This window comes from Heterodontus francisci, chromosome 1 (genome assembly GCF_036365525.1).
Source record: "Heterodontus francisci isolate sHetFra1 chromosome 1, sHetFra1.hap1, whole genome shotgun sequence".
NCBI classification, from domain to species: Eukaryota; Metazoa; Chordata; class Chondrichthyes; order Heterodontiformes; family Heterodontidae; genus Heterodontus; species Heterodontus francisci.
The window spans coordinates 49,391,612-49,407,915 of NC_090371.1; the positions used below are offsets into that span (position 1 = coordinate 49,391,612).

At 39.6% G+C, this 16,304-nt stretch overlaps 1 protein-coding gene across 3 annotated transcripts in view; it reads right to left on the reverse strand.

Moving 5' to 3' along the window:
- dym (dymeclin) overlaps positions 1-16,304 on the reverse strand; it is a 712,143-nt gene that overhangs the window by 513,938 nt on the left and 181,901 nt on the right. For all 3 annotated transcript variants that reach the window (XM_068030338.1, XM_068030330.1, XM_068030348.1), the window contains one exon: positions 2,483-2,608. In XM_068030338.1, the coding sequence (XP_067886439.1) occupies positions 2,483-2,608 (126 nt within the window). The remainder of the gene's footprint in view (positions 1-2,482; positions 2,609-16,304) is intronic.

Sequence of the window (16,304 nt, forward strand, 5' to 3'; positions counted from 1 at the left end):
GGAAGTCCATGTACACCACATCACTGTCATCAACTCTCTCTCTTACCTCATCAAAAAACTTAATCAAGTTAGTTAAACACGATTTGCCTTTAACAAATCCGTGCTGGCTTTCATTAATTAACGCCGCTTGTCCAAGTGACTGTTAACCTTGTCCCGAATTATCGTTTCTAAAAGTTTTCCCACCACAGAGGTTAAACTGACTGGTATGTAGTTGGTGGGTTTATCCTTGCACCCTTTTTTGAACAAAGATGTAACATTTGCAATTCTCCAGTCCTCTAGCAACACCCTGTATCTAAGGAGGACACTTAATCCACCTCATTCCCCAGAACCAGATCCAGCAATGCCTCCCCCCGGGAAACATCCCAATCAAGAAAATTCTCCTGAACACACTTCAGAAATTTTTCCTCCCCTGCCCCCCCCCCCCCCTCACTCTTTACACTATTACTATCCCAGTTTAGGATAATTAGAGTCCTCCATTATTACTTATATAGTTTTTGCATCTATAATTGCCCTGCAAAATTGTTCCTATATATATCTTTCCCATTAGTTGGTGGCCTACAAATATGCCCAGCAGTATAACAATACATCTATTATTTCTTAATTCGAAACCAAATAGATTCTACCATTGACCCCTTTAGGGCATCTTCTTTCTTTGTAATGCTCTCCTGAATTAATACAGATACTCCTCCTTCTTTCCCTATCTTTGCTGAACACCTTGTATTCATGAATATTTAGTATCCAGTCCTGCCCTTTTTCGAGCCAGTTCTCCGTTATTGCCATGACATCATATTCCCATGTGGCTAAAAAAAAATTAAGATATAAAGGCACTGGAAAAAGTGCAAAACAAAATTGATGAGGTTAATACCAGAACTAAACGGGTACAACTATCAGGAAAGATAGAACATTCTGGGGCTCTTTTGTCTGGAAAAGAGAAGACTGAGGGGTGACCTGATAGAGGTAAAATTATGAAGAGGTTCAATGGGGTAGAAGTAGAGAAAATGTTTCAGCTTCTGGAGACCCAAAAACTAGTGGTCATTAATATAAGATAATCATTAATAAATCCAATAAGGAATTCGGGAGAAACATCTTTACCCTGAGAGTGGCGAGAAGGTGGAATTCTCTACCATCTGGATTTGATTGAGGAAATTAGCACCGATGCAGTTACGGGGAAGCTAGATAAGTACAAAAGGAGGAAGGAATAAAGGCTATGCTGAAACAGTGAGTTGGAAAGAGGCTCGCGTGGAGTATAAATATCAGCTATTGGGCCGAATAGTCAATTTCTGTGGTGTAAAGTTCTATGCAATATCTCAAGAAATAGACTGCACTGGTATTCAATTTCTGCGAGGAAACTAACAGCTAATGTAGTCTCTAGCACCATCTACTGGCAAACATTATATTAAAAAAACAAAGGAATCTATGCTACATCGAAAACATGCTCCAAATTAGTTGTGCCGTAAAATCACAAAAGGTAGCTCAGAAAAACATTTTCTGCAGAAAGTAACATTTACTTGCGAAAATATCCAGCACTTTGTGATCAAAAACCAAGTGTATGAAAAAGCCTGAAATGTTCGTATGATGTTAATGGAACAATATGTCAAAGCACACAATGATTTCTTAAAAAATACTTGCGCATCCTCTTTCCTCATAGCATATGATATTTGTGCTGTTCAAATGTTTATCTAATTCCCTCTTAAATACCAGGAGTGGCTCAACTTCAATAGCCACTTGTAGCAATGCATTCCATATCTTAATACTTTGCAAGAAAAATTCTTCAGGTCTCCCTTGATGCTTTTAATACTAATAGTAAGTTTATGCCCCGTTATCAAACCAAAGGGCAGAGAAAATAATGTTTCACTAGAGTATTCACCCTTTGGATACCCTCTCCACAGATGCTGCCTGATTAGCTAAGCATTTTCTAGCATTTTGTTTTTATTTCAGATTTCCAGTATCTGTGGCATTTTGTTTTCTATTATTCACCTCTGCTATAGTGAACACAATCCTAATTTTTCAAGTTTATCATAGCTACATTATTTCAACTAATTTCATTCGACTAAACCTAACTGCATGTTTTCCATGGTTCCTTCCATAATGGATTGTCCACAACTGCTCAAGTACACAATCTGTGGTTCAAAGTCTTGCAGATTCATCGCCACCTCCACACTTTTGAATTCAGTAGCCTAAAGCTGAGGAAATCATGTTGGCTTTTTTATAACTATTCTTGATTTGAATCCTGTGCATTTCTCTATTTCTCACTCTTGAGAAATTTACTCAAAAGGATAAGGTCCATCAAAAAGGAAAGATTTAACAGCCTCTCATCATTGAGATTAGGTCCTCCTGTACTCACGGTCACTATTCTCTGACCTTCTCCAACAGATTGACATTCATTTCAAGAAATGTATGCATGCATACAAGTCTTGCTGTTCACATATGCAATTTTTTAAAAAAAATCAAACCATATAATATTTAAGTGAAAGTCACATACCATTGTCCTTGCATCAAACACTTGTATATTAAACTCTCTCGAATGATTTCCTTCCGGAATAGTTGGTAAGACAGTAGAACTAAAAGCGTAGTCACAGATTCAAGAAGAATGCTATAAGTAATATCTCTGCAAGATGAAATCAAAATAGTTTAACATGAATATGCTGTCAACTATAATTACATTTCCTAAACATACTGTCTTGCACTAACCCACTGTAAATAAATTGAAGTTACCTAAAGCATCAAAAGTGCATTAAATTACATAACATTCAAGGCTATGGGCCAAGTGCTGGCAAATGGGATTAGGTAGACAGGTCAGGTGTTCTAATGCATCGGTGCAGACTCGATGGGCCTCTTCTGCACTGTATTATTCTGTGATTCTGTAAATATTAAACTGATAGCTCTCCAATGGTTGAACTAAATAAGGCAGTGAGTAGCTGAATTAGACCAGGAAGGTCCCAAGTCTGATCCCACTCTGTGCAGAATTTGATAGTTTCAGCAGGAGCAGATTCACTTGGCTTCAGTTCGTCAAGAAAAATTACCTAGAGATAGCAATCAGTGATTGATTCAGTGATCCTGCTGGAAGAACTCACATTGATATCAGGTGGATCTCTCTTTGGCCTCCTTGAGGATAAAATAAAACTTGGCTTTTCCACATATTAACTCTTTTTTAAATGCAATATATTATTGTGCATGATGTATCCTGTCAGGCCCCACTTTGCCTTCCGTTAGCTTAGCTAACTTAGCCAAGATTTTACTTTAATCTATCATATCACTCATCTCACTCTCAGCCACTTTAGACTTCACTTCCTCATCAAGAACCTTCCCTTTACTAAGACTGATGTACTTATTAAATACCTCTGTTATATGTTGATCATCCACAAATTGACAAACCTCTCCTCTCAGGCAGTCTACTGAGTTTTTTTATAATTCTTTTACTGATATACTTATAAAATACTTAACTGCTCCCTTCGATGTTTTTTTGACATTTTTTCCTTATACCATATATCTCTCCTTTCGTTTTTATTCATTATAATTCTTGTAGTCCTCCTAGGCCTTCTTCAAATTTAATTATTTTCTAATCTCTATTTATCTATGACATCCTGAATCGAGTAGCAGCTTCCTTCTGTAATAAAATGCGTTTATTCTGTATATTTGCAAACACTTTTCTAAAATAACATAAAGCTTGTGTAGACGGGAGGAAAAGATGTCCGAGGGAGGCAGAGTCCTATTTTTGACGAACAGAATCCTTAGAATATCAAAATCAATCAGCAAATATACAGCTTTTTTTCAGCTATTCTGTTGCTTACTGGGTCTTCCTAGCAGTTGGCATTAGCAAATCCAGCAACTGAAATTTGAGGTTGCCACCAGCTATAAAAAAAACTTTCATGTCAGAAGCCAGTGAAACTAAGATAACAAAACCAACATAAAAGCAGTTTTAATCTGGACTATCACTTAGTGCCTTCTTTCCTTTGCTGTAACAGCTCAAGGTGGCTCATAGTTATAATTCCATTTAAAGGAGATTAAAGGTATGGAGGGTGAAAGCTAATCTTAGGTAGAGCTGTGTTACGAAAGAGAATACACAGACCACCAGTTCTATGCTGCAACTTTCAAACTCTGCAGTCTGATATGCCAACACCTATACTTCAAACATTTCCCAAATCAAGGAGTTTTCATTGTTCCCAGTTTCAAAGGTTAATCTGAAGAAACATTTATGAAATTACAGAGTGATGCCAAAGGAGTAATTCTAAATAAATAAATTCAAAAATCACAGAGGAACCAGGCTTTACAGCTATCCTTCCTGAAGGTCAATTACTAGAGCAAAAGGTTAACTAAGAGCCTAAGCAAGGGATGCAGTCGTCTCCAAGCACTAAACAGCAAACAATCATTGATAAGAAACAGGATACGATGCCTGTTTAAAGAGAGAAGAGCTTTTCCTCTGTTGGTATTGCACTTCAGGCTACAGGTTACTATGGAGATTAGGGCAACAGTACTCAAAAAATGAGTCAACCATCAGAATGTAGTTACTTGAAATGAATGCAGTGTTTAAGGAATTGGAAGAATACAGCCATGAGGATGGGTTAAGGTACAACATCTTTATATGCTCATTTGTTCTTTCTATCATGTCCTTTGAAGGCTCAGTTGGTACATATCTACTATGGAACTGAGCCACGTAACAGGAAGGCTGCAGGTTTGATTCCCATCCTGTACCGAGTTAGTTAATTCCAGCCAAAGTAACATTAGGCTGCTACATTCCATAGGTCCTAATACTAGCCAACAATGCCAGATGAAGACAAGGTTGGGTAAGGTTGTAGTACATCCAATACTTCACATATGAAGGATGGCCGTATGGGCACAGGATCAAATGTCAACAAGCAACAAAAGAACCAAACTTCAGCACCTTCATAGTGTTACAACCAGCTGAGAAAGGGGTCTAGGGTTCCCTCTCAGCCTTCAACTGGTCTTAACGTAACCGGGTGTAATTTTAAACACACTGCGTTTTCAGCTCCCCCTTGGTGAATCCTTGTTCACTAACTTCCAATTATAAGGCAAAGAAACTAGCCAAACAGGTTTTCTTCAGTTTAAAGAAAAAAGGTTGAACTTTACTCAACTTAAACTCTAATTCGGTTAACGCCTACGGATGTGCGACGCGCCCAAGCTAGCATGCATATGTGATACGCACATGCAGACAGACACAGAAAAGAGCAGAAGAAATAAAGTGGAAAAGTTTGAGGCAATATCTGAAGATGGTTTTGATTGTAGGTAGGTCTTGCTTTTCGTTGGGGCCCAGTATTCTCCTTAAACCCTGTTCGATGTAGAGACTTTACTCTCTTGAAATTCATGTGTTCTCAGTCGATCCAGAGGCTTGTGAGAAAGAGATGGGAGCAGACAGGAGAGGTCTTCTCACTCCAGGAGCAAACAGTCCTTGAGTTCAAAAAACCCTGAACCAGCCAGTTAATCATATGACCAGCTAGTTTAACCAGTCCTGGATTTTATGGATTATATCACCTTAGCAGTCTATGGAATGCTCTTCCTTACACCTTCAATGTCTGGTGATCAAAATCCATTGTGGGTTGAATTTATCAAGGAATGGTCCTTTTGTCCCCACAAGCACTGTCTGTTAGCATGCAAATGTTTTTCAGCTAAGTGTCTGGCAGCCCTTGTAACAGGTCTTCTCTTCCCAGCAAGTTTAAAATCAATGTTCATATGACAAAATTAATATGCCTCATTCTTGGCAGGTGGGGGTCTGCATTACAATAGAAACATAGAAAATTTATGGCACAGGAGGCCACCATTTGGCCCATCGTGTCTGTGCCGGCCAGGAAAGAGCTATCCAGCTGAATCTCACTTGTCAGCTTTTGGACTGTAGCCCTGTAGGTTACAGCACTTCAGTGCATATCCAAGTGCTTTTTCTTTTAAATGTGATGAGGGTTTCTGCCTCTACCATCCTTTCGGACAATGAACTCCAGAACCCCCACCACACACTGAGTTAAAACATTTCTCCAACTCCCTTCTAATCATTCTGCCAATTACTTTAAATCTCTGCCCCCTCATTAGGGACCTCTCTGCTAACAGAAATGCATTCTTTCTATCTAACTCTATACAGACGCCTCATAATTTTATACAACTCAATTAAATCTCCCATCAATCTCTTCTGTTCCAAAGAAAGCATCCACAGCCTATGCAATCTTTCCTCATAGATAAAATTCTCCATTTCTGGCAACATGCCCATAAATCTCCTCTCTCTGTAGTGCAATCGCATCCTTCATGTAATGAGGTGACCAGAACTGCACACAGCACTCTAGCTGCAGTCTAACTAGCGTTTAATGCAGTTCTAACATAAACTTCCTGCTCTTATACTCTAAGCCTCAGTCAGAAAGGAAAGTATCCCATTTGCCTTCTTAACCAGCTTATCCACCTGTCCTGCTACCTTCAGGAATCTGTGGGCATGCACTCCAAGATCCCTCTGTTTCCCAACACCTCTCAGTATCCTACCATTTATTAAATATTCCCCTGCCTTGTTTGTCCTTCCCAAATGCATTACCTCACATTTCTCCAGATTGAATTCCATTCTGTCCAGTTTATGGATATCTTCCTGCAATCTGTAGCTTTTTTCCTCAGTATCAACTACACAGCCAATTTTTTTTTAAATCATCTGTAATCTTCTTAATCATGCCCTCTACATTTAAGTCTAAATCAATGATGTACTAGCAGAGACCCACAAAACATTTTTAAATACAGGAATTCTGCAAAGGACACCAAAGACTTTAACAATCAAAACGTCTCACTCTGGAAAAAGTTACATAAAGTTGTCCATGTGTAAAAACAGGCATAGGAATATAAAATACACATTTTGTCAAGAGTCTGGCCTTGTTTACAGTCATAGAATATGAAAGTCTAATTGTGAACTATTTTTTCCTGAGTTGAAAAGGCAGCTGTACATCTGATGAGTTCAATATTATTTGAAGAACATTATTTCCTTGAAATTTGCCTATTATTAATTACCAATTTCGTTCCATGAAAAAGTCCTTGTTTAGGATTCAGGTTTCGTTGCAACATTATAACTACTCCTTCCTTGAGTCTAAGTTTGTGCGATGGCATGCCCATTGGAGTTAGACTGTGTAGAAACTGGTATAGACTACTATCATCTTCGTCTATAGAATCAACGCAGATGTATTCTTTAAATTTATCTGACAGCTTTTCTAAAACTTATTCATTCAAATCGAGTGAAACTTCATTTTTATTACAAAGAATAGATTCCGAATATTACGTTGTATCAAATAATTGTCCCCACCATTTACTACACTTAACCAAAACCATCATCTCATCCACCCCTCCCTCACATAAACAATCTCTTCAGGCACGGTAACTTTGTTGCTGGGCTCCCCTTACCTTTCGCTGTTTTGGTTTTCCATCAAACCCCCTAACCTCACTACCACCAACCACTGGCAACCACATGTGTGTCACACAGTCTAGGCCTCTGCGCGACTCACGTGCCTCTGCCATGCACCACACACCAAATCAAGCTAGCAACAGACATGCCCCTTAAACCATCAATCAAAACAGTCCAGGCAAACAAAAACAGACTATTATTATAGATGTCACGAACAGCAAGCAACCCAATACTGAGCCCTGTGGAACCCCACTGGAAGCAGCCTTCCAATCACAAAAACACCCATCGGCCACTACCCTTTGCTTCCTGCCACTGAGTCAATTTAGGATCTGTCTTGCTACCTTTCCTTGGATCCCATGAGCTTTTAATTTTCTGATCATCTGTCATGTGGGGCCTTGTCAAAATCCATGTAGACTACAAACGTGCGAGCCCTCATTGACCTCCTTGTTACCACCTCAAAAAATTCTATCAAGTTAGTCAGTAACGACCTGCCTTTAACAAATTCGTGCGGACGGTCTGAAGATTTATCTTGTCCCTCAGAATTTATTCCAATAATTTGCCCACTACTGAAGTTAGACTAACTGACCTGTAATTGTTCAGGCTATACTTTCCTCCCTTTTAAACAATGGTACAACATTCGCAATCCTCCAGCACCACATTGGTAGAGGATTGGAGAGACAGACAAAATGGCAAAAAGAGGAGGGGCAGTACTGATAATAAAGGATGACATAAGGACATTAGTGAGAAAGGCCTCAGAAGATCATGAAGTAGAATCATTATGGGTGGAAATTAGGAACAGCAAGAATCAGAAAACGCTGGTGGGAGTAGTTTATGAGAGTAGTTATATCGTTGGACAGAACATTAAACACAAAATGCAGCTTGCAACAAAGGCAATGATATAATTGTGGGGGATTTTAATCTTCATATAGACTGGGGCAATGAAATTGGAAATCATGGTCTTGAAGATGAGTTTGTACAATGTTTCGGGACAGTTTCTTGGAGCAATACGTTCTGGAACCAACTAGGCATAAAACTATCTTAGATCTAGTATTGTGTGATGAAGCAGGATTACTTAACAATGTCTTAGTAAACGATCCACTGGGAAATAGTGATCATAATATCACTGAACTCCATGTTAAGTTTGAAATGGCATACTCCAATCACAAACTAGAATCTTAAACTTAAACAAAGCCAATCACGCAGGCATGAGGGGATAACTGGTTAAGGTAAATTGGGTAAATAGACTAAAAGGTATGGCGGTAAACGAACAGTGGGAAATATTTAAAGAGACAATTCAAAATGTTCAACAAAAATACATTCCTTTGAAAAACAAAAACTCAGCAAGACCAACCCGTGGCTCACTCAGGAAGTTAAGGATAGTATTAGATTAAAAGAAGAGGCTTACAATGTTGCAAAAAAGAACAGCAAGTCTGAGGATTGGGAGTGTTTTAGAAAACAGCAAAAGGCCACCAAAAAAGTTGATGATAAAGGAAAAAATAGAATGAGTAAACTAGCCAGTGATATAAAACAGATTGTAAGAACTTTTACAAGCATATAAAGAGTAGCTAAAGTAAACGTTGATCCCTCAGAAGCAGAGATAGGAGAAATTATCATGGAGAATGAGGAAATGGCAGGGGCATGGAACAAATATTTTGTGTCTGTCTTCACATTAGAAGACACAAGTTTCATACCAGAAATGGAAGGCACCCTAGAGGTTAAAAAGAGTGAGAAAACCTAAGGAAATTAACATCAGCAGAGAAAAAGTATCAGAAAGAGATAGCAGCAGAGAGAGTGGATGTGTTAGCTACAGTTTTCCAAAATTTCTTAGATTCTGGAACAGTCCCATCAGATTGGAAGTTGGCAAATGTAACACCACTTTTCAAGAAAGGAGGGAGAGAGAGAACAACAGGCCAGTTAGCCTATCAGTTGTTAGGAAAATGCTGGAATCTATTATTAAAGAAGTCTTAACAATGCACTTAGAAAAGCACAATATGATTAGAACAAGTCAACATGGTTTTACGAAAGGGAAATCCTCGTTGACAACTTTATTGGAGTTTTTTTGAGGATGTAACTAGTAGGGTAGATAAAGGGGAACCAGTAGATGTAGTATACATGGATTTCCAAAAGGCATTCAATAAGGTGCCACACAAAAGGTTAACAGGCAAGATAAGGGCTCATGGAGTTGGGGTAATATATTAGCATGGATAGAGGATTGGTTCATGGACAGGAAACAAGTGGGCATAAACGGGGCATTTTCAAGTTGGCAGGCACTGAACAGTAGAGTGCCACAGGATCAGTGCTAGGGCCTCAGCTGTTTACAATCTATGTTAATGACTTATAGTCGTTTAGCAGTACAGAACTTGAGTATTGCTGAAAATACAGACATATTGTCGAAGTTTTTCGTCTTGCACTCATCAGAACAATCGCAAGAATAACCAATGTAAAGGAAAACAACAACTTATACTGCATGAGAAGAACGTGCTGACTGGTTGGCAAGTGAACTCTAATTGGTAGAGGTGTTGCCATGGCGAATGCACCAATTTACAGTGATTGACAAGCTTTGTTTAAAATTTAAACCAGGCAGCTTGACTCTGATTGATCAAGGCATTGCCCCGAGGAATGAACCAGTGAATGGCTGTCACTTATTTTGTTCAGCTGAAACAGGCACAATGTTAGTACATATTCTTTCTGTCTGCAAAGAACAGGACCCTGTGTATTAATATATGTAGCTTCCAGTATGTGCAAATGCGTCACACTGAGAGTCCTACTGACGATCTTAAATTGGTTTTTAGCATAATTCTTAGCACACTGTTGATTATTTAGCAAATATTGTCCAATCGCAGAATCACATCTATTGTTGGACATTGTGTTTTGAGTTTTGCAAGCACGGGCAGGTTGGGTATGGCCTGTACCTTGCCCATTGCGAACAGCAGAAGGGACATGTTGTTTGATACGATCCACCAGTCTTTGGGACGTACGGCCTGTATACCTAGCATCACACTCGCATTGAAATTCATATATCACATTACTCATTTGTGTGATAGATAGGACGTCTTTTAGGCTTGACAGCAGCATCCTGTTGGGCAGGCTAGTGCTGTTGGGGAGGATTTAAACTAGAATGGCAGGGGGATGGGAACCTGAGTGGGAAGACTGAGGAGGAGGAAACAAGGATAGAAATGAAAGACAGGAAACAAAAAGGTAAAAGTGAAGGCATAGAAATCAAGGGCAAGAAACAAATAGGACCATAGTGCGAAATAATGCTAAGGTGAAAAGACAAGCCTAAAGGCATTGTATCTCAATGCGCGGAGTATTCGCAATAAATTAGGCGAATTAACTGGGCAAATAGATGTAAATGGATACGATATAGTTGTGATTACGGAGACATGGCTGCAGGGTGACCAAGGACGGGAACAGAACATCCAAGGGTTTTCAATATTTAGGAAGGACAGGCAAAAAGGGAAAGGAGGTGGAGTAGCGCTGTTAGTAAAAGAGGAAATCAATACAATAGTGAGGAAGGATATTAGCTCAGAGAATCCTGATGTGGAATCTGCATGGGTGGAGCTAAGAAACAGGGCCAGAAAACGTTGGTGGGAGTTGTATATAGACCCCCAAACAGCAGTGGTGATGTAGAGAACGGCATTAAACAGGAAATTAGAAATGCATGCAATAAAGGTACAACTGTAATTATGGGTGAATTTAATCTACGTATAGATTGGACAAGCCATATTAGCAATAATACTGTAGAGGAGGAATTCCTGGAGTGCGTACGTGATAGTTTTTTGGACCAATACATTGAGCAACCAACTGGAGAACAGGCCATCCTAGACTGGGTATTGTGTAATGAGAAAGGATTAGTTAACAATCTTCTTGTGCGCGGTCCCTTGGGGAGGAGCGACCATAACATGATAGAATTCTTCAGTAAGATGGACAGTGAGAGAGATGATTCTGAGACTAGGGTCCTGAATCTAAATAAAGGAAACTATGAAGGTATAAGGCACGAGTTGGCTATGATAGATTGGGGAACGTTACTTAAAGGGTTGACAGTGGATAGGCAATGACTAGCATTTAAAGAGCGCATGGATGAATTACAACAATTGTTCATTCCTGTCTGGCGCAAAAATAAAACAGGAAGGGTGGCTCAACCGTAGCTTACAAAAGAAATTAGGGATAGTATTAGATCCAAGGAGGAGAAATATAAAATGGCCAGAACAAACAGCAAACCTGAGGATTGGGAGCAGTTTAGAAATCAGCAAAGGAGGACAAAGGGATTGATTAAGAAGGGGAAAATAGAGTATGAGAGTAAGCTTGCAGAGAACATAAAAACTGACTGTTAAAGCTTCTATAGATATGTGAAGAAAAAAAGATTAGTGAAGACAAGTGTGGGTCCCTTACAGTCAGAAACAGGGGAATTTATAATGGAGAACAAAGAAATGGCAGACCAATTAAATACATACTTTGGTTTTGTCTTCACAAAGGAGGACACAAATTATCACCCAGAAATGTTGGGGAACATTGGGTCTAGTGAGAAGGAGGAACTGTATGAAATCAGTATTAGTAGGGAAATGGTGTTAGAGAAATTGATGGGATTGAAGGTCGATAAATCCTCAGGGCCTGATAATCTACATCCCAGAGTACTTAAGGAAGTGGCTCTCGAAATAGAAGATGCATTGCTGGTCATTTTTCAAAATTCTATAGACTCTGGAACAGTTCCAATGGATTGGAGGGTAGCTAATGTAACCCCACTATTTAAAAAAGGAGGTAGAGAGAAAAAAGGGAATTATAGACCAGTTAGCCTGACATCAGTAGTGGGGAAAATGCTAGAGTCCATTATAAAAGATATAATAGCAGAGCACTTGGAAAACAATGACAGGATCGGACAGTCAACATGGATTTATGAAAGGGAAGTCATGTTTGACAAATCTACTGGAACTGTTTGAGGATGTAACTTGTAGAATAGATAAAGGAGAACCAGTGGATATGGTGTATTTGGACTTTCAGAAGGCTTCCGATAAGATCCCACTTAAGAGATTAGCGTGCAAAATTAAAGCACATAGGATTGGGGCTAAGGTACTGACATGGATAGAGAACTGTTTGGCAGACAGGAAACAAAGAGTAGGAATAAACAGGTCTTTTTCCGAGTGGCAGGCAGTGACTAGTGGGGTACTGCAGGGATCAGTGCTAGGACCCCTGCTATTCACAATATATATTAATGATATAGATGAGGGAATTAAATTTAATATATCCAAGTTTGCAGATGACACAAAGCTGGGTGGGAGTGTGAGCTGCGAGGAGGATGCAGAGAAGCTCCAGTGTGATTTGGGCAGGTTGAGTGAGTGGGCAAATACATGGCAGATGCAGTATAATGTGGATAAATGGTGGAAAAAACAGAAAGGCAGATTATCTGAAAGGCGAAAGATTGGGAAAGAGGGAGGTGCAATGAGACCTGGGTATCCTTGTGCACCAGTCGCTGAAAGTATACATGGGTGCAGCAGGCAGTTAAGAAGGCAAATGGTATGTTGGCCTTCATAGCGAGAGGATTTGAGTACAGAAGCAAGGATGTCTTGCTGCAATTGTACAAGGCCTTGGTGAGACCACATCTGAAGTATTGTGTGCAGTTTTGTTCTCCTTATCTGAGGAAGGATGTTCTTGCTATGGAGGGAGTGCAGTGGAGGTTCACCAGACTGATTCCTGGGATGGCAGTACTGACATATGGAGAGAGATTGGGTCGATTAGGCTTGTATTCGCTAGAGTTTAGAAGAATGAGAGGGGATCTCATAGAAACCTACAAAATTCTAACAGGACTGGACAGACTAGATGCAGGAAGGATGTTCCTGATGGCGGGGGAGTCCAGGACCAGGGGTCACAGTCTAAGGATAAGGGGTAAGCCATTTAGGACTGAGATGAGGAGGGAATTCTTCATCCAGAGAGTGGTGAGCCTGTGGAATTCTCTACCACAGAAAGCAATTGAGGCCAAATCATTAAATATATTCAAGAAAGAGTTGGATATAGTTCTTAGGGATCAACGGATATGGGGAGAAAGCGGGAACAGGGTACTGAGTTTGGATGATCAGCCATGATCATATTGAATGGCGGTGCAGGCTCGAAGGGCCAAATGGCCTACTCCTGTTCCTATTTTTCTATGTTTCTATGTTAGTGGCGAACAGACTGTAAGAATATGTACAAACATTGTGCCTGTTTCAGCTGTACAAAATAAGTGACAGACATTCACTGGTTCATTACTCAGGGCAATGCCTTGACCAGAGTCAAGCTGCCTGGTTTAAATTTTAAACAAAACTTGGCAGTTAACTGTCAGTCACCGTAAACTGGTGCATTTGCCACGGCAACGCCTCTATCAGAGTTCACTTGCCAACCAATCAACACTCTCCTCATGCAATATAAGTTGCTGTTTTCCCTTACATTGGTTATTCTTGCGATTGTCCTTATGAGTGCAAGATGAAAAGCTTCGACAATATGTCTCTAATTTCATTAATGACTTAGATGAAGAGACTGAGAGTAATGATACAAAGGTAGGTGGAAAGGTAAGCTGTGGGGAGGACCCAGAGAGGCTGCAAAGTGATAATAGACAGGTTAAGTGAGTGGGTAACAAGGTGGCAGATGGAGTATAATGTAGGGAAGTGTGAAGTTATTCACTTTAGTCGTCGGAGCAGAAAAGTCTAATATTTTTTCAAAGGTATGAAACTTGTAAGTGTTGATGTTCAGAGAGACCTGGGTGTGCTTGTATAAGGAACAGAAAGTTAGCATGCAGGTACAGCAAGTAATTAGGAAGGCAAATGGGAATGTTCGCCTTTATTGCAAGGGGTTTGGAGTACAGAAATAGAATAGTCATCGAATCATTTATGACACAGAGGAATAAAGATGTCTTGCTACAATTGTACAGGGTTTTGGTGAGACCACATCTGGAATACTGTGTGCAGTTTTGGTCTCCATATTTAAGAGAATATAGACTTGCATTGGAGGCGGTACAGCGAGGGTTCAATAAATTCGTCCCTGGGATGAGGGGGTTTGTCTTTTGATGAAAGGTTGAGTAAATTGGGTATATATTCTTTCGAGTTTAGAAGATTGAGAGGTGATTTCATTGAAACATACAAGATTCATTACTTCATTCAAAGGGTTGTGAATCTTTGAAATTCTCTGCTCCATGGGGTTCTGGGTGCTCCATCATTGAATATGGGATTAGTGTAGGATTAGTATAAATGGGTGGTTGATGTTCGGCACAGACTCGGTGGGCCGAAGGGCCTGTTTCAGTGCTGTATCTCTAATCTAAAAAAAAAAAAAAATTCTGAAGGGGCTAGATAGAGCCACAGAGATTGTTTCCGCTGGTCAGGGAAACTAAAACACGGGGAAACAGTCTCAGGATAAGGGGCCGATCCTTTAGGACTGAGATGAGGAGAAATTACTTCATTCAAAGGGTTGTGAATCTTTGAAATTCTCTGCTCCATGGGGTTCTGGGTGCTCCATCATTGAATACATGTAAGGCTGGGATAGACAGATTTCTGGTCTCTCTGGGAATCAAAGGATATGCCGAGCAGGCAGTAAAGTGGAGTTGAAGCCTAAGATCAACCATGATGGTATTGAATGGCGGAGCAAGCTCAATGAATCGTATGGTCTACTCCTGCTCCTACTTCTTTTATGATGAAAATGATGGCCACAGCCTCCACTATTTCTTCCCTTGCTTCACTTAGCAGCCTGGGATACATTTCATATGGGCCTGGTGATTTATCCACTTTCATGGATTCTAAAACACCTTAATATTTCCTTCCTCACTGTTTATCCCATCTAATATTTCACATTCATCAAATACAATGTCTGCCTTTGTTTTCACAAAACAGGGGAACAAAGCAAAGTATTCATTGAGAACCATGCCCACATCTTCCGCCTCCATACACAAGTTACCTTTTTTGGTCTCTAATCAGACCTTCTCTTTCATGGGGAGGATAACATAGGTATCAGACATTTTTTTAACCTTTTCGCTTAAGTTTAGAGCTAAGAATAGAAGAAAATCCTTGGATTGTATAACATTGTAAAGTACGGCCTCATCTGCGATCACCACAAACAAAAAGTCAATGTCTGTGAAGAATTTGGGATATACAGATATTATGTGCAAGACCAAAACTTTCAGTCCAGGATATATTTTTTTTAAAAAGCAATACATTTTTACTTTCTTCCCTATTTACTGGCTTTTTGTCACATCACAATGTAAAGTACATTTGTAATTGCTGTATACACAATATTAGCAAAGCGTCCATCTGATTATTTGAAATACAAACAGAAAATGATTCAAATACACAGCAGAAACAATCAGCATTTGAAAAAATGTTAATGTGCTGGAATTCTGTGAATAAGCAAACAAAAAAGTTCAACGCATTTGAGTTAATTAAGGACAGCCAGCACAGATTTGTAAAAGGCAGATCATGTCTGACTAATCTAACTGAATTTTTTAATGAAGTAACAGAGAAGGTTGTTGAAGGGAATGCAGTGGATGCCGTCTGCATGGATTTTAAGAAAGCATTTGATCAAGTATCACATTTGATTAACAAAATTGAGGGTCATGGAATAGGAGGGTCAATATCCAATTGGTTAAAAGAATTGGCTTAAGGACAGAAAACAGTAAGTCGTGGTAATTGGTTATTTTCAGAATGGAGGATGGTAGACAGGGTGTTCCCCAAGGATCAGTGCTAGGACCACTCCTTGTTTTGGTATATAAATGGCGTGGATCTTGGAATACAGAGTAGAATTTCAAAATTTGCCAATGATACCAAACTTGGAGGAGTGACAAACTGCAGGGATGATACGAACTGCCGGCTACAGGACACAGATGAGCTAACAGAATGGGCAGACAGCTGGAATTCAAAACAGACAAGCACGTGGTGATTCATTTTGGCAGAAGGGATAGGGTGAAGCAATATAG